The following is a 26,012-nucleotide window of genomic DNA, read 5'->3' as shown; positions in this document are numbered from 1 at the left end:
CTGTATTTCTAGCTTCCTCACTCATTACTCACTTTCATTGGCCCTACAGTCCAACCAGACTGGTCTTCCTGCTGTCCATCACACACAACACTCCATTTCCCATCTTGAAGCCTTTGAACAGGCTTCATGACCGGAGTGCTCTCCCTCCTTTGTTATTGTTGTTCAGTCACATCCAAATCTTCATGACCCCACATGGGGTTTTCTTGGCAGAGATACTAGAGTAGTTTGCCATTTCCTTCTCCAGTGGATTAATAACAAAACAAAGGTTAAGTGATTTGCCAAGGATCACACAGATGGTGTCAAAGGTCATATTTAGACTCAGGACTTCCTGCCTCAAGGCACAGCATTCTATCCACTGAGCTACCTAGCTGCCTCCAAGCCAAAGAGAGGTTAAATGACTTGCCCAGGGTCACACAGCTAGTGTCTAGGATCAGATTTGAACTCAGGTCTTCCTGACTCCCCAAACCTTCCAAGCTGGAGGCCTTTCCTGATTGTCTCCCAGTTGCTAGTGCCTCCCCTCCAATATTATTTTATTTATTTTGCCTATTATTGATATATGCACATATTGTCTTCCCCAATAGAATGTAAGCTCTTTGAGGGCAAAGGCCTTTATCTCTGTATTCCCAGAACCTAGCCCAATACCTGGCATATAGTAGTTGCTTTAAAAAATGCTTGTTGACTGATCACAGCATTTAGAGTTGGAAAAGACCTAAGAGACTATCTAGTCCACCCTCCCATCCCCACCCCTTTTATTTTATTTATTTTTTTGTGGGGCAATGAGGGTTAAGTGACTTGCCCAGGGTCACACAGCTAGTGTCAAGTGTCTGAGGCCGGATTTGAACTCAGGTCCTCCTGAATCCAGGGCTGATGCTTTATTCACTGTGCCACCTAGCTGCCCTATACTCCCCCGCCCCCCCACTTATTTTAAGAAGACATTGATGCCTAAGAACAGGCAGTGATTTGACTGAGATGATCAGGGATCAAGTAGCAGAGTCAGGATTTGACCCCATTTTCTGACCCCAAACCTTGGGCTTTTCTCACTATACCACATTACCTATGCTAGAATTCCTATCCCAGAATTTGAACCCTGACCTCCCCAGGGCTTTAAAAGGAGAATCGGATGTTAAATGTCAGAATTCGAAGGGAAAGATAAAACATGATGGCCAGACTGAGACAAAAAGTCCAGTAGTCTGACCTAGAGTCAGTCTGCACACTCCTGTCTGACAGTTTCATGAAAAAAGTCTGTCCTCTAGAGGAAAATTAACTGATTCTTCTGCCCTTCCTCTTTTCTCGACTCCTTCTCTGGGGGACACAGCTTGGGAGCTGTGTCAGATGTCACTGCTGCTGGTGTGATTGGGACGGGGACCCACAACACAGGGATCAAGCACGGCATTTTGGCCACTCAGGTGAGAATGGAGTTCCATGCCAGTATCACATGCTTATGGCAGGTAATTCACAAAATCGTGGGCTGGGGGAAGTGGGGAAGGGGTGAAAGTGGGAAAAGCATCCATTCCCGTTTCCACCAAAGCCAACTCTTCCCATGAGAGATGAATTCTCCAGGCTCAGGTGCAAAGTTTCAGTTTCATGGCTGAAATCAGGAATAAGGCTGCCACCCTGATGGGCATTTGCTATGAGACTTCAAGAAGAGGAAACTAATCTTTGAATATCTTGATTTCCTTTGACAAGGTAATTTTGTGATAGAATCCAATCATAATTGGCATTTTCTCAGTGTAAGGAGAGTGCTGGGTTCCAATCCATCCTATATCTCACATTAGCTATATGTCCCTGAGGAAATTCTGTCCCTTCTGAGCCTCAATTTTCTTATCTGTGAATCGGGAATAATATTCTTTGTAATTTATACCTCACATGGGCTGTAGTGAGGCTCAAATGAGATAATGTATACAAAGTATTTTGTAAACTTTAAATCCCTGTAGAAGGTATTATCACGATTACTATTGCCAATATTGTTATTATTAGAATGAATGAATGAAAGAAAAAAGCACTTATTAGGTACTTACTGCATGCTAGGTACTATACTAAAGATTGCAGGCCAGCCTCTGCCCTTATACTCTAATAAGGAAAGATAACACATACAGGAGCATGGGGGCCAGGAGGAGTGTTCTGGACAGAGAAGCCACAGGGACAGCTAGTGGAATCCTAGAACAGTGGATTGGCCCATCCTTTCCTGGAGTGTTGGTATTGACTTTTTAAAAAAATTTATTTTATTTATTTATTTTTTTTTGTGGGGCAATGAGGGTTAAGTGACTTGCCCAGGGTCACACAGCTAGCAAGTGTCTGAGGCCGGATTTGAACTCAGGTCCTCCTTAATCCAGGGCTGGTGTTTTACCCACTGTACCACCTAGCTGCCCCCGTTGGTATTAACTTGATTACTGTTCCCAGAAGTAGAGATCCAAAGGGATGGGAGGAAGGGAACCCCACTTATACCATGACCTGCAGATGTTTGGGAACAGTAGTGTATGGGGGGGGGGTCTGGGTCAGACTAGCAGTGGTCAGGTTCCACCAATAGGAAGCCCAGGCCATCAGGACAAGCAGCTAGCATGCCATAAATCAGGGCTCCTGAAACTTTTTCCACTCATAACCCCTTTTTGATAGAGAAATTTTTAAGGTATATAGATATATAAAAAAAAGGTATACAAATCAAACATTTACTGCCAAATCTGGACCCCATGTTGGATCATGACCCACAGTTTAAGAAACTTTGCTATAAAGCAGATTCACTAGACTTTGGAAACTAAGCCTTGTGTGTATGGACTCCTTGTAGGGGAGCTAGTTGGCACAGTGGATAGAGTGCCAGTGCTAGAGTCAGGAAGACCTGAGTTTAAATCTGGCCTTGGACACTTACTAACTGCGTAACCCTGAGCAAGTCACTTAAGCCTGCTTGCCTCAATCTTCTCATCTGTAAAAATGAGCTGGAAAAGGAAATGGAAAACCACTCCAGTGTCTTTGCCAAGAAAACCCCAAATGGGGTCACAAAAGGTCAGACACAACTAAAACAACTGAACAACAACAAACATCCTGACCCTAATCCCAATACTGTATCCACCATACTGTAACGATTGGAATGACGCCACCTGCTGGAGACTTACTGTAGAAGAGTTCCACCCATGAAGCGAAGGTCTTTGAGGGCAAGACCAGGAGTCTTTTCTTTGGTGTCAGGAAGTGACGAGGGCTAGTGGGAGGAGGAAGGAAGAGACTGGCGCTCGCTCTCAGGCTCTTTCCTTTGGACTCTGGTGGAGAGCAGAGCTAGAAATGTGCTCTCCCTTTAATAGATAGGAATCTAGGCCTTTCTCTCTCTCTTTACCAAATTCTTATTCTCCTTAATAAACGCTTAAAAGTCTAACTCTGGCTAAAGCTTATAATTTATTGGCGACCACTCATTGGATATTTTAGACAGACTAGCTAGAATTTTAGCCCTTAACAATACCCAACTATGGTTGCCTCAGTCTGAGGTTCTGTTGGGTTCCTGAACTCCTGAGGGAGGATGGGATGCCACAATTCATTCAATTTCTATGTGAAATCCCAACTTTTTCAAAGCTTTTTCTTGTTCCTTCCTACCCCCAGCTGGTAACAGGCCTCGTTCTACCGCACAAGCCTGGGCTGTGATTAATCAGAAATGAGCTCAGCATTATCTGTTCTTTCACCCTGAGCACAAGGCACCAGCCGTACTTGTCAAAAGCGATTTTCCTCCAGATCAGCAGGTAACAAAGTGTGGAGGAACATTTGAAGGAGGGAACAAGAGAGAGCTTTAATTTGGAAACGGAGTCCAAAGGGGAAGTCATGCTTAATTTCCCAAGTGCCGTTTGCTGTCCTGGGCTCCCTGTCTTTTCCCCAAACCAAAAGGATGCCTAGAAATGATTGGAGCCAAGCCTGATTTTGCTAGCCCACAGTGACATAGGATGGCCATTGTAATAACTAAAGTCACTTAAGATCAGAGATTTAGATCCGGAAGGGACCTTTAGAGTCCACTGAATCCAAGCTCTTCATTTTACAGATAAGGAAACTGAGGCTCAGAAAGGTTAAGGGTACAAAAGGTAGTAACTGTACAAGGTGAGATGATAACACATAGCTCAGAGACCCTTTGTTCAACCCCTTCCTCTCATTTTACAGGTGAGGAAACTGTTGCCCAGGGAAATAAAGTATTTGCCAAGGTCCCACAGGCAATAAGCCTCTGAGGCCGGATTTGAACCCAGGTCTTTCTTTTCAAGATTCAGTGTTTTTTTTATAGCAAACTTTGTTTTCATTTTACAAAGTTAACCTTCATGATCTCATTTAATCTTCATGACAACCTCATGAAGCACGTGCTAGGGCTGGGAGGGATGTTCAAAGTTATCTAATCTAACTCTCTTCATTTATTTTCTGTCATGTTGAAAAAAAGTTCAATCTTTTTTCTCCTTTTTTCAGGTTTGGCTTTAACATTTGTTTTTTCAATGAACACAAATCCACCTCCTTCTCCTCCCACCTCTCTTCCTACTCTCTTTGAAAAAGAAAGGCCTTTGGACTCTGGTGGAGAGCGGAGCTAGAAATGTGCTCTCCCTTTAATAGATAGGAATCTAGGCCTTTCTCTCTCTTTACCAAAATTCTTATTCTCCTTAATAAATGCTTAAAAGTCTAAAAAAAAAAACAAAACAAAAAAACAAAACCTTTATAACCAATATGGAAAGTCTCTCATTTTACAGATGAGGAAACCCTGAGACTCAGAAACATCAGGTGACTTGTGGTGGTGTTCAGTCCTTTCAGTCATGTCCGACTCTTCATGACCTCATTTGGGGGTCTTCCTGGCAAAGATACTGGAGTGGTTCACCATTTCCTTCTCCAACTCATTTGACAGATGAGGAAAATGAGGCAAACAGGATTAAGTGACTTGCCCAAAGTCACACAGCTAAGTGTCTGAGCCAGGTTTGAATTCAGGTCTTCCTGACTCCAGGGTCAGCATTCTATCCACTGCTACTCCTAGCTGCTCTGTGACTTATACTCAAGGTCAAATAGGGATTAAGTCCAAGTCCCCATTCCCTTAGAGGAAGCAAGATGGCCAAATAAATAAAGACTGGACCAGTAGTCAGGAGGACCTGAATTCAAATCTGACCTCAGACACTTACTAGGTGTGTGATCTTGGGCAAGTCACTTAACCTCTTTTCACCTCAATTTCCTCAATTATAGGATAGGGATCATAATAGTACCTCCCGTGTTTGTTGAGGATTTATTTAAATAATATTTGTAAAGCTCTCAGCACAATGGCTGGTACATAACAGGTGCTTAATAAATGCTTGTTTCCTTTCCTTCCTTCCTTCCTTCCTTCCTTCCTTCCTTCCTTCCTTCCTTCCTTCCTTCCTTCCTTCCTTCCTTCCTTCCTTCCTTCCTTCCTTCCTTCCTTCCTTCCTTCCTTCCTTCCTTCCTTCCTTCCTTCCTTCCTTCCTTCCTTTCTTCCTTCTTCCCTCCCTTCTTTAACCTCTTGCTAATTGGAAATCTCTCTCACCCAAGAAGTGTCCTCTTTTATTTTATAATAATTGTAAAAGAAAAAGGGCAGCTAGGTGGCGCAGTGGATAAAGCACTTGTCCTGAATTCAGGAGGACCTGAGTTCAAATTTGTCCTTGGACACATGACACTTACTAGTTGTGTGACCCTGGGCAAGTCACTTAACCCTCATTGCCCCCGCCAAAACAAACAAACAAACAATAAAAGACAAAATTCTAAAACCACATGAAATAAAGGTGTGTAGTTCGAGTTTGGGTTTGTTTTGTTTTGTTTTGTTTTTTGATCTACCAAATAAAGGCAATGGTGAGGTAGATGCAGGGACCCTGTTGGAGAATTATCTTCCTCAGACCAATTGCTGCCTCTTTATCTCCTCTAATTCCCCTCTTCTATCTAGTTCAAGGTGTTCAAAGAGCAATTCCTCTTAATTGAAGTAAACCAGAAGAGATTCTTACCCACAAGACAAGTTGTCTCTAATGTTGGTTTTATTTTTACTTTTTGGGGTGGGGCAATGAGGGTCAAGTTACTTGCCCGTGGTAAGCTAGTAAGTGTCAAGTGTCTGAGTCCAGATTTGGACTTAGGTCCTCCTGAATCCAGGGCCAGTGCTTTATCCACCATGTCACCTAGCTGCCCCTTCTCTAATGTTCCGAGTCTCAGGAAATTAAGACCCCTCTCTGAATCTGATTAAGTTTCAGGAAGACTGATTAGGTCTTTATGAGTGAAAATAAGGACCCCAGACTGTAATATTTTCCTAACATTATTTAATATGACATGACTAAGGCCTTAATCTTATATGCTTCCACACCCAGGAAGGCAAATCCTCATTTGTATTTATTCACTATATGTTTATGTATATATTTTCTGTTCCCCCTATTAGAATGTAAGCTTCTGTAGAATCCTCATTTGTATTTATTCACTATATATTTATGTATATATTTTCTGTTCCCCCTATTAGAATGTAAGCTTCTGTAGAATAGGGGTGGTTTCATTCTTTGCACCTGGGCAGAAGTGCTTGTTAATTAGTTGATTGGATGCTAATTGGATGCTTTCAGAGGCAGAATGAGAAAGTATATGGATAGTGGTAGTGAAGGGCTAGGCAGTGATCCAAGGTATGATCTTTAATTGGACAAGGGGGCAAATCTAGAGGATAGAGTATAGTTGAAATAGTTCACTAAGGGGTCAAGAGAGAAAGGAGGAGAGGGTAGACAGTGCCAGGGTTTGGCTCTGGGAAAGAACTTAGGGATGCAGGTAGTATAAGTCATGATGAGGATGAAGAACAGGGTTAGGAGTCAAAAGTCAGAGGGAAAGATGAAAAGGATAGAAGGTTATGATCAGATAAGGCAGCAAAGTAGCACGGTGGATGGATTGGAGGGCCAGAGATAAGGAAGACTTAAGTTCAAATCAGGCCTCAGAAACTTACTAGCTCTGTGACCCTGGGTAAGTGGCTTAACTACTATTTGTCTCAGTGTTTGAGTAGTTTCACAGTTTCCTCAACTAAAAAATGAGGACAATAATAGCACCCACCTCCCAGGGTTATGTTGAAAATAAAATGAGTTAATGTTTGTAAAACACTTAGCTTAGTACCTAGGACATATTATGCATCATATAAATGTTAGTCATTATTATTATTTTATTTTAGATAAAGAAATTTCAAAGTTCATGAACATGGATATGGAATGATTATTGATGATGACAAGATCAATGATCTGGCCATTTCTGTGGGTAGCTGAGATGGATTGTGGAGGAGGTCGTGGGGACAGAGTAGATTGAGGAACTAGGAAGTGAGGCTATTGGGGGGAGTATCAATATGTATGTTGAAGTCTCCTAATACAAAGGGAGGAGAGAAAGACTGTGAGACAGGCACAGAACTCATTGAAGAAGGGACAAACTTGTCCCGGAGTCATTGTTCACTGGTCTATGACTGAAAGTGTAATCTATGGAAAAGAAAAATAAAAGTGCAACCAATACTAGAAAGGGTGGACAGCGGTCCAGTTTTATCAGAAGGGAGCCCAGAATTCAATGAGAGCTCGAGGATTGAAGGGCTGAGAAAGGAAAAAGGTTTAAGATGAAAGCAAGTCTGTTCATCATTGAACAAGTATATGGAAGGTTTGGGTAGATGTGGAGTTGGACATTGGGGGAAGAAGGTTGAATAAGGTAGAAGGCAGGGGACCAGGCACTTGGGGATTAGGTAGCAGGTGTATACTTCCTGAGAGGGGTGGAGGGAATTCAGAATCATTGAGATGGGGAAAGTATGATGAGGTAGGAATATGCTAACCATTGAGGAATGAGACCAGGCAGACTATCAGGGGCTGGAGAGAGGTCCATCAAGGGAGGCAGATGATTAGACATTTTTCAAGGCTCTCCCTAGAGGTCTGACCTCCTAGCAGGTAGCGATCTATCAAGGTATAAGAGGCCTGTCACACTGTAGGCAGGAACAAATGGTTGAAAGTGGATCAGCTCTAGAAAAGGCCTCCACAGAACTGGAAAAATCTCTTAAGCAAAAAGACCCTGGTCTATGGCCTAGATACAGGATATATTGGGGTTCCCTGGGAAAGCCCTAGGGAGGGGGAAGACAGAGGCCAAGAAGCATATGGATCGATGCAGGGCTCCCTGGGGGCAAAGACAGAGGTCAGAATGGGAATGACCTGGAACAGGGCTCCTGGGAAATCTCAGAGACTCTGGGAAGTAGATGGTTAGGACTGAGGCCAAGCCCCAAGTGATACTTTGCCCACAGTTAGGAGCAGAGTCAGAAGTTGGGGGTCAAGTCCAGGTTTATTGTTTCCCAGTCTGGCATTCACAGCAATTCATTTACTTTTCCTCCTCTGACTGGGACACATGTGCATGTGCACGTGTGCACACACACATTCAGGCATAGGTCCACACGCTTGCTTTTGCATTTCACTTTTCCCAGATACATCTTTGGGTTGCCAGAGCTGCCATCATTCCTATAACTCTCCCATAGTAGTAGAAAGTATTGCCACCTTTGGGACATGGATGAAGAAACTGAGTCACAAAGAGCCAAGCCCCATAGAGAAGCAATAGGGCTTGGGGGAAAGAACTAGGATGAGACCGTGAGACCTCACCCATTACCTCTTCCTTTGACTGCAAACCTTCCTGTGACTGTCAGGCTTTGCCCAGAGAAAAGCCCAGAGTCCAAAGGGTTTGGGCTTTTCCCTAGGGATAGTACCAGTATCCAGAATGTCCATATTTGTTTTACTCCCGATATTTGACTTTTAACCCAAGCCAGCTCAATTTATTGCCTCGTTGCCTCAAGCTGAGATGTTGCCCACTCCATCAGTCTTCCAGAGGCTTCGTGGAATTGGAGGTTCACGATCTCATATAGAAGATGGTGCTTAAGAAACATGAGCTAGGGGCATCTAGGTGGCACAGTAGATAAAGCACCGGCCCTGGATTCAGAAGGACCTGAGTTCAAATCCAGCCTCAGACACTAGACACATACTAGCTGTGTGACCCTGGGCAAGTCACTTAACCGTCATTGCCCCATAAAAAAAGAAAAGAAACATGAGCTACCCTTCCTCAGAACCCCCACCCCCACACTTCCCTTTCCAATCTCTAGTCTTTAGCTTTGCTCCCTCAGGTACCCAAAGCCTGGGCCTGACTGATTCATCAATCAGATCAGGAAATTTGATGGGTCTGAGATGTGGTTTTCTTTCTCTTTCTGTACCAGGTAGTGGCCCTAACTCTGCTTACAGCGTCGGGAACAATAATTGAGTGCTCTGAGACCAACAATGCAGAGTTATTCAAGGCCTCCCTGCTGCACCTTGGTTGTCTCGGCATCATCCTCACCATCACCTTCCAGTGTGTGGCCCAGTTCCATTTACAAGAGACCTCCTTTCCTTCCACCCTTAAAGAGGTACACTTCTCTCCCTCCACCTCAATGTCCCACTGGGCACCTTCTGAGAGTCATGGCAGAGGGGGACTGGGAGACTGGGACTGTGGCCACTATGCCTTCAGATCAGCTTCCAGAGACAAATGCCATCAAGTGGATGGGGAGAGATCATGTTATGGTGGGGAGACAAAAATCCCCATATACTCAGGCTGCTGCCAAGGAGGCTGATGAGGGGAGGGGTAAGCACCGAAGGGAGGGAATAGAGTTATGAAAGGGTAGGGAGGAACACATCTGTAGTACAGCCACCATGGGAATGAAGAATCATTCCTATTTTTACCTAATAATTTCCCCTAACGAGGCACTCAGCTCAGTTGTTTGTGAGCTATGCTGCTCGAAGATTGTAATCGCTAGTAGTGCCCCCTAATTTCAGTGCTTTGGAAACAAAGCCCCTGTCAATTCACCCTAGTTTTGGCTTTGGGTATGGCTGGCTCGAAGAATCCTCCACCACTCCTTAGTCCTCTCGGTGAGTGTTTGGCTCCTTCCCAATGCCTTAGACCACGGGTTACAATGGGAGGACCATCTCTGAGCAGCTTTATTTACAATCTGTAGTGGAATAGGCAAGGAATTGAGGCAAGCAGATAGATGCTGTAAGGAATGTGGATTTTGGAAAGAGCTGACATCTCTGCAAGGAATATTAACTCACATCTAATACTTTAACACTGCGCTAGTAACTGTTGTTCAGTTGTGTCCCAGTCTTTGTAACCACATTTGGAATTTTCTTGAGACACTGGAGTGCTTTGCCATTTCCTCCTCCAGCTCATTTTACAGATGATGAAACTGAGCCAAATAGGGTTAATTGACTCACCCAAGGTCATACAGCTAGTGTCTGAGATTGGATTTGGACTCAGGTCCTCCCAACTCTGGAGCTGGCACTCCATCCACTGTGGCACCTAGCTGCCCCAATCTCATCTCTTGGGTTCAAGCTCATCAAGAGCTTTGTCTCCATTTTACCTAGAAACTTCCCTGCCTGGAATGGGCAGTAGCTGTGCCTCTAACCAGAGACCTCTCCCTAGGGGAGGGCCAGAAGACTTGGCTGCCGGGCATACATTCAGTTAAACTGCATTCTCTGGCTGGCCTTTGTTCCTCCCAGTGCTGGCTGCTGTTGTCCTCTTCAGTGCTTCAGATGCCCTATTGATCTAGTTGTTATCAGTTTCTATCATATCCTCCTGACAGTCATCTCCATTGCAAGGAAGCAGGAACATAAATAAAACTGGTTCATGGTAAGCCTGGGCTGGCATTCTCAACCATTTGATTAGGGGAATTTGCTCAATAAATAACAGGCTGGAGACATGGTGTGGGAGATATTGGAAGGTGCTCTGGAATGAAACATAGACACTGCTAGGATCAGGAGATAAATCAAGATAGATAGACAACAGGAAAGATTCCCTTTTCTAGTCTTCTGTAGGGTCAATCCATTTGGAGTAATGGAGCACAGACATAGTATTGCGCAGTGAAAAGAGCTCTGCATTTGGAATCATGGGTTCAAACCCCAGCCCAGCCATTAACTACCTTAGTGACCTTTGGCAATTGAAGGGGATAGGGAGAAGCTGAGAGAAAATAGATTTTTGATGATTTAAAAAAATTTTTTAAAGCATTCATTAAGTGCTTTTGTTTTGTTATTGAGCAGTTGTTTCAGTTGTGACCAACTCTGTGGCCCCATTTGGGCTTTTCTTGGCAAAGCTGCTGGAATGATTTGCTGTTTCCTTCTCCGGCTCATTTGACAGATGAAGAAACTGAGGCAAACAGGTTGAAGTGACTTCCCCAGGGTCACACAGCTAGGAAGCGTCTGAGGCCAGATTTGAACTCAGAAAAATGAGTCTTCCTGACTCCAGGCCTGGTGTTCTATCCACAGTGCCACCTAGCTGCCCCTATTAAGTACTTATCATATACCAAGCACTGTGCTAGTTGCAGGGGATACAAAAATAAATAACAAAGCAAAGAGCTTATATTCTTCTGGAAGGGAAATAATCCATGTAGAAATAATTAAATACAAAATATGTACAAAACTATGGGGAGTGCAGTGCTAGCAAGGAGAAGCTGACCATTGAAGGGAGCCAGGAGTTCTAAGACATGCCGTCTAGGAGAAGATCATGCCTGGCATGGGGTGTGTGGGAGGGGGGGCATGGAGGAGAGAGTGGATCCTCAGAAAGGGCATAAAGATGGAAGATGTGATATTGTTCAGGAGATTACCAAATAGGTAGCTAGATGGCTCAGTGGATAAAGTGCCAGGCCTGGAGGCAGGAAGACTAGAGTTCAAATCCAGCCTCAGACACTTATTAGCTGTGTGACCCTGGGCAAGTCAGTTAACCCTGTTTTCTCAGTTTTCTCATCTCTAAAATGAACTGGAGAAGAGAATGGCAAATGTCTCCAGTATCTCTGCCAAGAAAACTCCAAATGGGGTCACGAAGAGGCAGATACGACTATAAAATGATTGAACAACAAAAAGCTTTGTGAGTTCTTCTCTACATATCATTTTAAAAAAGTAGTATGGGGGGGGCAGCTAGGTGGCTCAGTGGATAGAGCACCGGCCCTGGATTCAAGAGGACCTGAGTTCAAATCTGGCCTCAGACGCTTGACACTTACTAGCTGTGTGACCCTGGGCAAGTCACTTAACCCCCATTGACCCACCCAAAAAGAAAAAGTAGCATTGGGTAATATTGTTTACATTTGGCTACTTAATTTAAGAAGTTAAATCTCAATGAGAATGGGCAAAAAAAAAATCTCAGCCCTCCCTTGGCTCTCAGTTGATACCCTTAGACCACCAGACTAAGATAAGCTCTTGCCAGGGCTGACCCCAGCCTAGAATGACCAGTGAGGGCAGAGGGGAGATGATGTCCTGGACCAGACGAGTTGAAACCAGACTACCAGGGTAAGGTGGTCTCCAGCTCCTTTTTAAACTCTCAGAGGCAAGGAAAGTAAACTTGAAAGTACTCTGAAATGTGTACTATTAAAACGGATTCATGTCACTGGTTCTGCAGCACCTGGGACTGTTCTAGGATTCAAGGGTAACATAATAAAACATGACAAAATCTGGGAATAAACAAGACCAAACGGGGAGCTGGGGGAAAAAGCTGTGTATACACACACATGCATGTGTGCATATGTATACATGCATATACATATGTGCATAACTATATGTGCACTGTGATATATATAGAGAGAGACAGAGACAGAGACAGAGAGAGTAAAAATACAGGGTGGTCCAAGACCTCCCAGTCTTAAGAAACTCAATGGGCTTCCTGGGAAACTGGTCCAATTATTATCCCCCTTGCATTAGAAGGGGAAACTGAGACCAAGCAGAGCCAGATATGATTTATCTCAAGATGGGACCCTGAGTGAGTAGGGAAATGTTTAATCCATCCTGACTATGTCATAGATATATGCAGAGTTGGAAAGATACCTGAGAGGTCATCTCTTCAGATCTCCTACTCTCAAAAATAATGAAACTGAGGGGACAGCTAGGTGGCACAGTGGATAAAGCACTGGCCCTGGATTTAGGAGGACCTAAGTTCAAATTCGACCTCAGACACTTGACACTTGCTATTTGTGTGACCCTGAGCAAGTCAATTAACCCTCATTGCCCAGCAAAAAACAAAAAAGATAATGAAACTGAGACCCAGAAAGAAAGGTTAAGTGATTTGCCCTGGTCACTTCCTTGTTGAATGCTTTGGAGGCTATAGACTCTAAGTTAAAATTATAATTACTCTAAATGGCATTCAAAGCAGTTTATAATCTGGTGCCAACTAATCTTTCCAAAGTGATTTTATATATTAGTCCCCTTCACGCACTCTAGTCATACTTGTTCAGTCATTTTTCAGTTGTGTTTGACTCTTCATGACCCCATTTGAGGTTTTCTTGGCAGAGATACTAGAGTGGTTTGCTATTTTCTTCTCCAGCTCATTTGGCAGATGAGGAAAGTGAGGCAAACAGGGTGAAGTAACTTGCCCATGGTCACACAGCTAGGAAGCCAGATTTAAACTATTCCTGACTCCAGGCCCAGTGCTCTATCCACTGCACTATAAAGCTGTCCTCACAGAGTTAGGAGGGACCTTAGGTAACAACTCCCTCATTTTTTACAGATGGAGAAACTGAGGCCCAGGGAGATTAGGTAACTTGTCCTAGGTCATACAGGTAATAAGCTTCAGAAGTTGCCAAAGCCTCCGACCCTTAGGTTACCAAACTCACTTAACCTACTGACGCTAAGAATAGCAAATCTAACAAGATCACCAAGTCTAAAGCCATTCAATAAATCAGACCTAATATCACCAAATCCAGTGATTCCAAGGCTCCTAAAGCCGTAGACCTTAAGGCAGCCAAACCTAATCTTGCCAGTGCTAAGACTCCTGGGACCTATAGTACTAATCTCAACCCTTCAAAACAGATGCTGAAGGAAAGCAACACTAACTCCAGGACCAATGCTCTATCCACCAAGCCATCTCACTGCCCCTAAATCCTTTTTTTTTTCTTTTTTTTTTTTAGTGAGGCAATTGGGGTTAAGTGACTTGCCCAGGGTCACACAGCTAGTAAGTGTTAAGTGTCTGAGGTCGGATTTGAACTCAGGTACTCCTGACTCCAGGGCCGGTGCTCTATCCACTGCACCACCTAGCTGCCCCTAAATCCTTTATTTTTAATGGGTTCTTACATAGCCCCACCTGAAAGTTCTAGTAATACCTCAAATTCAGCATGTCTAAAGTTGAATTCCTCTTCTTGATTCAGAAGAATCTGCGTTGGAATCCAGCCTCTGATACCTCTCAGCTGTGTGACCTTGGTCATATAACTTAACCTCTCTAGGTCTCAATTTTCTAATTTGTAAAATGAGAATAGAATCACCCCCTTTACAGAGTTTTGTTTTGTTTTGTTTTTTGGCAGAGCAATGGGGGGTTAAGTGACTTGCCCAGGGTCACACAGCTAGTAAGTGTCAAGTGTCTGAGGCTAGATTTGAACTCAGGTCCTCCTGAATCCAGGGCTAGTGCTTTATGCACTGCACCACCTAGCTTCCCGCCACAGAGTGGTAAGGATAAAATGAAGTCATGTATATAAAGAGCTTTGCAAACCTTAAGATGCTATGTAGTGGTAGTGGCTATTATCTTGCCCCCCCCCCAATCTCTCCTTTCCCTAACTACTCTTTTTTGTTGATGGCATTACCATCTTCTCAATCAGCCAAATTCCACCTAATCACCTGTGATTCCAACTAATGGGTAGGAATCTCACTCTTATCATTGAACCATTAGCCAACACCTGTTAATTCAGTTTCCTAACACATCTGTCTTCTTCCCAGTCTTGCCTTGACTATTGTAATCAACCCCTAACTTGTCTGTCAGCTTTCAATCCCCACCCCCCAGTCTCCAATCAAGTCTTCAAACAACTTCATATCTTCCCTGATTACTGTTTTGTACACACCACTCCTCTACTTAGAAATCTTCATTGGTTTCCCACTGATGACTAAATAAATTGTATACTCCTTATCAGGGCATTCAAGGCTCTTTGTAATATAGTTCCAACCTACTCTTACAGATTTCTCATTCCTCCCCCCCCCCACCTTCATATGTTGTGCTTCAGCAATATCAGACAATTTGCTATTCCCAAATATTGTCCTGGCTGCCTTCTTCTATGTACTTTTTGCTCTCACAGTCCCCCATACTCGAAATGGAATCCCCTTATATTGCTACATGTTGAAATCACTCCTTTATCCAATTCTGTCTTATACCATAGGTTTTTTGTTTTTGTTTTTTGCAGGGAAATGAGGGTTAAGTGACTTGCCCAGGGTCACACAGCTAGTAAGTGTCAAGGGTGTGAGACTGGATTTGAACTCAGGTCATCCTGAATCCAGGGCCAGTGCTTTATCCACTGTGCCACCTAGCTGCCCCCACATATCATAGTTTTTTGTTTGTTTATGAACATGGTGCCAAGGAAAGAAACATTGGAGTCAAAGAGACTCAATTCAAATCCCAGCTCTGATTATTTCATACTTGTGCAGCCTGGGGCAAGTTACTTGGCTCTGAACCTCGTTGCCTATAAAATCAAGGGATTTGGTTAGTTGATCTCTAAGGTCCCTTCCAGCTTCTGTGATTCCACTGAATGTTTTTTCTCCCACCTTTGCAACCCCAGCATGTAGGCCAGCGCCTTCCGCACTCATAGACAGAGCTCAGGATTACATTGGTAAACAAAACTCCCAGTACAGAATAGCACTTCTGGGGGCAGCTAGGTGGCACAGTGGATAAAGCACCAGCCCTTGGATTCAGGAGGACCTGAGTTCAAATTTGGACTCAGAACTTGACACTTACTAGCTGTGTCACCCTGGGCAAGTCACTTAACCCCAATTGCCCCCCCCACACACACACACAGGGGGAAAAACAAACAAACAACAACAAAACCACACACACAGAATAGTGCTTCCTCTTCGACCTGTAGTCTTAGAGAGATTTGCTTGGGATACCAAGAGGGTAAGTGATTTGATCAGGGTCACTTGGCCAGCATGCATGGACAGTGGGATTTAAACTCGAGTTTTTCTGACTTCAAAGCTCATTCCCTTCACTACTCAGCACTTCCTCTCATCCTGCATATAGTGAGGAGTTAGTTAATAAATGTTGGATTGGGGACAGGGAGAGATGTTTGCATTCCGTTTATCCTTTGTCCTTTAACAACAAGAGATAAGGCCAGCAAACCATTTGCACTGCCAATGGACAAACAGAGTTGCTTGTCCCACATACCGGACAATTTACCGACTGCTCTGAATTCCACTGCTGGTTATTGCTCCCCTGGGTCCAGCAGATCATTGGCCGTTGCTCCTTGTTGATCCTCTGCCACAGGAGATAGTGGTCCCTTATCAGGGAATGTGATCCTTTGATATAGCTGTGTGTCATCTTGCACTCCTCGGGAACAAACCCTACCTTTCAGCCAAACTGGACTGTGATCAGTCACACAATCTGATCGTCCCCTTCCCCTTCCTGCTCTTATAATTCCTCATGGGAACAGATGCCCTCTGTGTTCTTGCCTAAGGGCAGCTAGATAGCCCAGTAGATAAAGTGCCATGCCTGGAGTCAGAAAGACATATCTTCCTGAGTTCAAATATGGCCTCAGACACTAGCTATGTGACCCTGGGCAAGTCACTTGACTCTGTTTACCTCAGTTTCCTCATCTGTCAAATGAGCTGGAGAAGGAAATGGCAAACCACTCCAGTATCTCTGCTGAAACAATCCCAAATGGGCTCACGAAGATGATTCAGCAGCAACAACAAAACATGCTTGTCAGTTGAAGGTCAAGTTGAGCTCTCCCTGATGTACCTCCCCCACCCTCACCTCACCCCATGAAAGCAATTTCTTGCTCTTCAAATTTCCTTTGGCATCTTATCTTGATTCTTTGCATTCACAATACTTTACTGGCATCATGCCTATTTTTAATTTTTTGTTGGATGTCTTCTGTTTTTATATCACCCTCCCTTCTGAATACTTCCATCCCTCCCCACCTTCCCATGTAATAATGAATTTAAAAAAACACACACAGTGGAAAAAGTAGTTCAGCAAACTTGAGCCTGACAGCATATGCAGTGTTCCACCCACAATGCCTCACCTCTGCAGAGCAGGCAGAGATACATTTTCTCATGTCTCTTTTGAGGCCAAGCTTGGTCAAGATAGCCTTTGGTTTCCAGGTTGTAGTTGGTGGTGGTGGTCTCTCTGTTTACATTGTTTTGTTTTACATTTTTTCTTTTTTAAAAAATTATAAACTTAACAGGCACATATTTCAATATACAAAAGAACAGGAAAAGAGGATTATATATGAAATCATGAACCAATTTTATAAAAAGCATGGGTTTTTTAAAAGTATATATCCTAAACAGTATTTGATATTGTTAAATTACAACACTGCCCTCCCGGTCTATTCCCTTCTCAACTTTCTTCTGTCCTCTTCTGTGTATTTTTGTTTGTTTGTTTTTGTGGGGCAATGAGGGTTAAGTAACTGCCCTGGGTCACACAGCTAGTAAGTGTCAAATGTTTGAGGTCGGACTTGAACTCAGGTCCTCCTGAATCCAGGGCCGGTGCTTTATCCACTGCATCACCTAACTGCTCCCACCACCTAGCTACTCCTACTCCCCGCCTATTAATGGTAAACACTAAAGCTAAAATTCATTTTCTGAGTCCACCATTATGACTAGATTAATTAACCATCTCATTTGAATCTAGTGATGGTTCTTGATGACAGCTGTGTATGTTGTAGCTAATGCCTTTGAAGCAAAATAAGCATTTATTGAGGTGTCTATCATAACTGTTGTTGTTCTTCATTAAATGCAAAATGAAAGAAAGAGGGGCAATTCAGAGGCATCTATGGAGATGAAAAGATGGAGAGATTAACAAACTCTGGTACTTGCCTCCAAAGAAGTAGTTGTCAAGATAATATAATGGTCTACTCTATTACCATCTCATCCCACTGAAGAGTTGGACTTCATCCCTGGGTCCTCAACTCTAATAGGTGAACTTTGGGCTTTATCTCATTGTCACTTCCTACCCGTATTCTTTCCCCAAGTCCCCTGCCCTTTCTAGCACTCTTTTATGGGCTGTCTTTCCTCTTTAGAATGTAAAATACTGGGGCAGCTAGGTGGCGCAGTGGATAGAGCACCAGTCCTGGAGTCAGGAGGACCTGAGTTCAATTCTGGCCTCAGACGCTTAACACTTACTAGCTGTGTGACCCTAGGCAAGTCACTTAACCCCAATTGCCTCACCAAAAAAAAAAGAATGTAAGATACTGGAAGAGTATATAAGCAGAGATTGCCTGGCTTACTGTATTTATATCTCTAGTGTCTAGTACGCAGTAAGTACTTCTTAAATGCTTCATCTATCCTTTTTGTATATAGAAGCATAGTCACTCTAAGATTCTACCCCTTTTTAAAAAAATGCATTTTTCAATTTTGAGTTCCAAAATCTCTCCCTTGCTTCAGCTCCTCCTCCACTTGACAGGCAAGCCATATGATACCCATTATACATGTGAAGTCATGTAAAACGTATGTCTATATTAGTCATGTTGCAAAAAAGGTAAGAAAACTAAAGTGAAAAAAAAATGCTTCAATCTACACTCGAGAATTCATCAGCTCTCTCTGGAGATGGATAGCATTTTTTGTCATGAGTCCTTTGAATTGTCATGGATCCTTGTAATGATCCAAGTAGATGAGTCTTTCACAGTTGATCACCGTTACAATATTGCTGTTACTGTGTACAATGTTCTCTTGGTCCTGCTCACTTCACTTTCCATCGGCTCATATAAGTCTTCCTAAATTTTTCTGAACCCATGCCCTTCATAATTTCTTAGCAAAATAATATTCCATTGCTTTCCTATATCACAACTTGTTTAGCCATTCCCCAACTGGTGGGCATCCCCTCAATTTCCTTCTCAAAGATTCCTTCTTACTATGACCTAATTGTATGGCCCTCTAAATGCAGTAAGGGTGAGGGAAACAAGAGATCATCATTTATTAGAATAAAGTGAAGGGCAACAAGGAGAAGGGCTTCAGAGAAGTATCTAGGAGTGGCAGTGTTAACTGTACAAGGACAGCATGGATGCCACACATGTACCTGACACTGTATTGAAGTAGAATATGTTTCTAAATAACAACAAAACAACAACGCCATAGAATTTGTTTGATTATTTAAGAGTTACAAAGCACTTTATAAATATTATTTCATTTGATCCTCACAAAATTCCTGGGAGATAAGTGCTATTGGATCCCTATTTTATAACCAAGAAAACTGAGGCAGACAGAGCTTAAGTGATTTGCCCAAGACTAGCTAATAAGTGTCTCAGGGCAATGTGAACTCAGGTACACATATGTGCCAAGCAGTACTTTTCCACATTATCTGTCTGTTGGCCCAGGGCTGATTTTGCATGTATCTTCTATTTATGTGCATGTTGTGTCTCCCTTTAGAATGTGAACAATTTAAGGATAGGGAGTGTTTGTATCCTTAGCATTAGCACTGTGCCTGGAACATTATAAGTGCTTAATTGATGCTTTTTGGTTGGTCAGTGATTGATTTTAGGCAATTAGTTTGGAGGGCCCATCATTAACAAGTAGTCTATCAAGATGGACATAATAAGAATGTTTATAATCAGGTTAAATTGTATCATCTTTTTTATCCTCATACGACTTTCTTTTGCAAATAGGGAGAAAGTGGGGCACCAATAGAGCCCTGTGACTTCCAGCATCCTATTCCAGAAGCCACCAGATTAAACCATACTCTTACCTTTCTTTCCTTCATCTCTTGCTAGGTCCTTGACAATTTAGACAACCATCTCAAGAAATCGGAATATTTCCGCTTCCTTTGGTTTCCCCACAGTGAGAATGTCAGTGTCATCTACCAGGACCACACCAACAAGGTACCTGTACACTTCATTTTTTTAAAGTGACTCTTAGGGGGCAGCTAGGTGGCACAGTAGATAAAGCACTGGCCCTGGATTCAGGAGGACCTGAGTTCAAATTTGGCCTCAGACACTTGACACTATCTGTGTGACCCTGGGCAAGTCACTTAACCCTCACTGCCCCACAAAAACAAACAAACAAACAACAACAACAAACCAAATAAAGTGACTCTTGTCATGAATTTTATGATTTGCAATATGAAAACACAGGCAGGATCTGTGATTTCATTGGTGTGGGGATATTCCTAGTGTGGAAAACTCCCTCCATCAACATGGATCATAGTCTATCTATGGACTTAATAGAAGTCACTATGGCTCTGTAGAAAGAAGGTTGGCTTCAGAGTCAGGGAAACTGACTCCCATCTCTGATATTGATGACCTGAATGACTTTTGGCAAGTCACTTAAACTTAAAGGGTCCCCGTTTCCTCAAAATCCTGCTACTGAACACAGGCATTCATTCAATAAGCATTTATTGAGCACGTATCCTATGCCAAGTGCTGTGGCAGGCACCAAGACTAGAGGGGCAAAAAGGAAATACTAGTCTCTGCCCTCAAATGAATTTATATTCTATTCAAGGAAAGCAACATATATACAAATAAATAAATACAAGATCTATAATAATGATGGTAGTAATAATAACAATAACAGCTAGCATCTGTTTGTAGAGAGAGCACTTTACATGTGTTATCTCATTTGAGCTGCACACTAACTCTGTGAAAAGATGCTATTATCCCTATTTCACAGATGAAGAAACTAAGGTAGAAAGACAGTAAGTGACTTGCCCAGGGTAACGCAGCTAAGTGTTTGAGGCTAGATTGTCTTCAACATTCCCAAATCCAGCATCCATTGAATACTGGCTAAATCTCTAATAACAATAATAATAACTATCATTCATTTAGCACTTATTCCATGCCAAGCACTTTACAATTGTGATGTCATTTGATCCTTAGAAAAACCTTCAGAGGTAGATGCTATTATGATCCCCCATTTTATAGATGTGGAAACTGAGGCAGACAGAGGTTGGGTGACTTGTGAGGGTCATACAGCTGGTCAATGTCTGAGACTGGATTTGAACTCAGGTCTTCCTGACTACAGGCCTAGCATTCTATCCACTGTGCCACTTAGATGCCCAAAGTAAATATAAAGTTATTTCAGGGGGAAGAGTACTAGCACCTGGAGAGAAGAGGGAAGGAGAAGAGGGATTGCAATTATTAAGCACTTACTGTGTGCCAAGCACTGGTAAGTGTTGGGGATATAGAGGCAAAAAAGAAATTCACCCTACACTGGAGGAGCTTTGTAGTACAGGAATCAGCGCTTGACTTTGCTTTGAAGGATGCTAGGGAGTCTTGGGTTGAGGTGAAGATCTGGGGTTCAGGGAGTAGCTAGGTGGCACAGTGGATAAAGCACCAGCCCTAGATTCAGGAGGACATGAGTTCAAATCTGGCCTCCGACACTTGACACTTACTAGCTGTGTGACCCTGGGCAAATCACTTAACTCTCATTGCCCTGAAAAAAAAATAAACAAACAAAAAAGATTTGGGGTTCATAAAGAAACAAAAGTGATCTGCAGAGAGATGGAGCAGACACTCCGAGACACCTCCACGGCAGAGGTACAAGCCATCTTCCAAACGTAAAAGAAAAGCGACAGGTAGACAAGAAAAGGAGGAGAACTTTGGCATGAAGCAGTCTGTCCCCTTGGCCCTTTCCCGTGTTCTGAAGAACCACAGCACAGCCATCTTGGACTGGGGATCAGGGAAAGGTCTTCATCTAAACCACACGGCAGCTTTCCTCCCCTCACATTTGCAGATGGGCAAAGTCTGTTCACTGTTAGGCTATGGGGCCACCCAGGTCAGGAGATTCCCTTCCTCTGCCTCCTTCCTGACCACCAACCATTCTGCTTCCATAGCCACCCACCTCGGCTGCCAGCTGGTTTTGGGACTATGCCATTGGATTCCACCTGCTGGAGTTTCTGCTCTGGGTCAGGTAGGACTTGAGCTCATTGCTGGTTTGGGGAGTTTGTCATTGCCCGCCAGGAACAGAGGCTCTCAAAGCCCCACCTCTGGTTCACCCTGCTCCCTCCTCTCTGGCCATCTCCTATTCATCCCATGGCAACTGCCTAACCACCCACTCAGAGAACTTCCTTCCCAACTTCCCCAGTTCCCAGCCCAGCCCTGTCTGGTTCTAGAACCATGGAACCCAGAGTAAATCTACTCTGCCATTGTTCTCGGATGGGGTGGGGTGTCTCCATCAACTTCCCAGTAGCCAAACTCACCTTTACTTTCAAGATCAAAGTGTCTTCCTTGGTCTATCTTTCTAAGTGTTTCCCCAGTTTGAATGCAAGCTTCTCTCAAGGAGGTATCTTTTAGCTTTTGGATTTGTATCCCCAGCATTAACAACCTATGGGCAACAGTCCATGGCATTCTCTTGGCAAAGATATTGGAGTGGTTTGCCATTTCCTTCTCCAGCTGGTTCAGGCAAACAGGTTAAGTGACTTGTCCAAGGTCACAAACCTAGTAAGTGTCTTAGGTCAGATTTTAACTCAGGTCTTCTTGATTCCAGGCATAGCACCATTGAGCCACCTAACTGCCTAAGTTCTTAGTAAACTCTTAATAAATGCTTTTTCATTCCTTCATTCATAAATCTAGCAAGAGTGACCACTAATTCCACAGTCAGATTACCTGAAGGAAGGTACAGAGCAGTGAAAAGAACCCTCAACTTGGAGTCATAGAACCCACATTCAAATCCTGGCCTTACCTACTTGACCTTGGGCAAGTCACTTAACTTCTCTGGGCCTCAGTCACCCCATCTGTAAAATGAGAGGACTGGCTTAGTTGACTTAAGGTGCCTTCCAGCTCTTCATATAAGATCTTACAACAGTTTGTATCTTTTATTGTGGAGAAAAATATCCTAGGCAGGAAGAGAACATACTGGATTCTACCCCACTTGGGGTTTGCTTCTTTTCCAACTATTTCTGTTCTGTCTTTACTGATTGGCAGCTCAGCAAGGAGGATATCAAAGGAAGGCCTAGGTTCAAATCCTATCCCCAGACACTAGCTGTGTCACACTGGGCAAGTCATCTCACCTCTTGGACTCAGTTTCCTCATCTGTAAAATGGTCCTGTAACTCTTGTGTTATTGGGGCAGGAGAATTATCTCTACCTCTTTGTTGTTATTGTTCAGTTGTTTTGGTTGTTTCCAATTCTTTTGTGACCCCTTTTGGGGTTTTCTTGGTAAAGATGCAGGAGTGGTTTGCTATTTCCCTTCTCCAGCTCATTTTACAAATGAGGAAACTGAGGCAAACAGAATTAAGTGACTTGCCCAGGGTCACACAGCTAGTAAGTGTGTGAGGCTAGGTTTGAACTCAGATCTTCATGACTCTAGGACCAGTGCTCTATCTTTTGTGCTGCCTAGCTGCCTCAACCCAGGATTATTTCAAATAATACATTATTACTATTTGTGTATTTTAGGAGCATACAATGAGGCTTGACTCATGATAATCTCCTTTCACTGTAATTTTACAAAGGAGGAAAGAGGAAGGAAATAAGCATTTATTGTCTACTCTGTTCCAGGCACTGTACTAGCACTTTACAAATTTTTTCATTTGACAAGAGAAATGTGTTTGAGTGCAATGGCCTGATATGGTCCTTGTAGCTCACAACCACCTTAGGAGGGGGAAGGTGGTGATGGTGCTATTTTATCCCTATTGTTTCAGATGGCAAAAATGAGGCAGACAGAGGTGAAGTGACTTACCCAGGGTTACACAGCTAGTCTTTGCACTCAGCTTGTCCTGACTCTAGGGCTGATGCTCTATCCACTTTACCACCTCGCTGCCTGCAGATCATATTGAGGACCCACTTAGCAAAACTTCGGAGGAATAGGGTGGAACTAGAGAGAGAAAGTTCCCTCCCCGCCCCCCAGCTTCATTTCTACCCCCACCCTCGCCCCAGAGTAAACCAGCCTGAGTAAGAATGAAACATTTCTAGGAGGGAGCAAATGGAAGTGGAAGCCATCGCCTTACTTTCTGCCACCAACTAAAATCAACAATGCTCTTCCTTCCACTCACAAATTACGGGCATTTAAAAGTCAGCTCCCTTTCACATGGAGGTCACTCCTAGGTGCTCAGATTATGGATCGTAAAGGAGTCTGGAAAATGCCACATCAGAGTCTTTCTTGATGACCGCGAATTTCATTCCCAGCCATGGGACAGCTTTATGTGTTTGTGTCATTGAACTTAACGTCCAAGGAATAAATTAAGCCCTAAATCAAAGCTGCAGCTTTTCTGTCACTGCCTTTCTGCTGACTGCAGACCTTCTGCAGAGCCCTTCTTTCTGTCTGCTTAGGAGCTAGCCCACATTTTATGTCTGCCAACCTCAATCAACTAACTCTACCAGAGCAAGACTCCCCACCCCCACTTAAATAAGACAGAAATGTGCTTTTTATTTCATCTCATTTTAACTGATACCTTTTTGGTTTTAAAATCACCTTCATTTCATAGAGAAAGAACTGATAAAACAGAAGTATGTACAGAAGATTTACATACTTGACTAATGGTAGCCATCTCTAGGGTCAGGGTGGAGTGGGGGGGGAGAAAAAAAGAAATTTACATGGTAATTTTGTAAGGAATAACAAGTTGTGCATAATAGATTTGCAGTTTCATGTACAGTCATCTTCTTTATTATATTATATCATGAAAATGCTTGCTTTATTCCATAAATTAAAAGTAAAATTTAATAATTCTTCAAAAAGTCACCTTCATTTCTAAATATATCCCTTCCCCTATAATTAAATAATTAATGTTAACATGAGTAATTATGGTTATAATCAACATCGTAATAGAATATTAATTATTACTTATAATCAACAACACATTATTATAATCAATAATTCTTATTTAAATTAACACTCATTTTCAAAGCATTTCCAGCAAAACCAACCTAAAAAACAATTGGTTCTGAGAGTATATGCAATACTACATACCCTTAGTCCCCTACTTCTGCAAAGGGAGAGAGGGACATTTTTTCAAATCTGCTCAAAGGCCAAGTTTGGTCTTTTTTTTTTTTTTTTTGGTGAGGCAATTGGGGTTAAGTGACTTGGCCAGGGTCACACAGCTAGTAAGTGTCAAGTGTCTGAGGCTGGATTTGAACTCAGGTCCTCCTGAGTCCAGGGCTGTTGCTCTATCCACTGTGCTACCTAGCTGCCCTAAGTTTGCTCTTAGTAATTACAAAATGTTCAGTTTAGGAGTTTTGGTCTTTCCATTTATATTATTGCGATCATCATGTATGTATTTTTTTCCTGGTTCTGCCGATTTTACTATCAGTTCATGTAAGTCTTGCTCAGCAAGACTTAGCATAGTACCTGACACATAGTAGATGCTTAATAAATGTATTGATTATTGATTATTTCCCTGAATTCTCCACGTTGGCCCCTTTTAACAGCACAGTGATGTTCCATCACATTCATGTACAACAATTTATTTACTGATTCCTCAATCAATGGGAGCTTAACTTAGCTTCCAGTTCTTTGCTACCTCCCAAAAAGGCTCCAAGTTTCTTTTAAAAAGTCTAACTGAGCACAAGGTGGGTTAAAGACTTGCCTTTTCATAGTTTGGGACTGGGGCGGGGGATTATAGAATCATAAACTGAGAGATGGAAGGACCCTTAGTTTTACAGATAAGGAAACTGAGGGTCCACAGAGACTCCGTTAATTTTCTCTATCTGAACAACAACCTTGTGGGGTATTTACCTGTGGAGTAAATAACACCAACCATAGATGGTAAAAGGTGCCTTCATCTTTGGTTAGAAAGTCTTATTCATTCTCCCTCTGTTATATCTGTCACATCCATCCCCTGCCTCTCTCTGTTACTACTAGACAGGTGAGTAGATTCCAGTAGTTATTGAAACAAAACTAAAACAAAGTGATACCCAGAAAGAGGGATTACCCAGAGTAGTCTTGCAATTATAGCATTGTGTTGAAGGCTCCTCTATCCCTTATTAGTTTGCTGATACCCTCACAACAAAATATTGGTTTATTGTGGGAGGGAATATGGAAAGGAAATGTAGGTAGAGGGGTGTGTGTGTGTGTGTGTGTGTGTGTGTGTGTGTGTGTGTGTGTGTGTGTCTAAGCTCCCAGGGGACCAAGACTATGCCATCTACTTCTTTGGATCCACCATAGCAACTTGTACAAAGCTGAGTTCATTATAGGTACCAAA

General features: G+C 42.9%; 1 protein-coding gene across 2 annotated transcripts in view; it reads left to right on the top strand.

Moving 5' to 3' along the window:
* The window catches only part of LOC122744540 (L-gulonolactone oxidase), a 52,434-nt gene that overhangs the window by 10,135 nt on the left and 16,287 nt on the right, over positions 1-26,012 (top strand). For both annotated transcript variants that reach the window (XM_043990076.1, XM_043990075.1), the window contains exons 5-8: positions 1,316-1,406; positions 9,179-9,364; positions 19,655-19,762; positions 21,712-21,788. In XM_043990076.1, the coding sequence (XP_043846011.1) occupies positions 1,316-1,406; positions 9,179-9,364; positions 19,655-19,762; positions 21,712-21,788 (462 nt within the window). The remainder of the gene's footprint in view (positions 1-1,315; positions 1,407-9,178; positions 9,365-19,654; positions 19,763-21,711; positions 21,789-26,012) is intronic.

The sequence above is a fragment of the Dromiciops gliroides genome, chromosome 2 (genome assembly GCF_019393635.1).
Source record: "Dromiciops gliroides isolate mDroGli1 chromosome 2, mDroGli1.pri, whole genome shotgun sequence".
NCBI lineage: Eukaryota > Metazoa > Chordata > Mammalia > Microbiotheria > Microbiotheriidae > Dromiciops > Dromiciops gliroides.
This window is presented reverse-complemented; position numbering and strand designations above follow the sequence as displayed.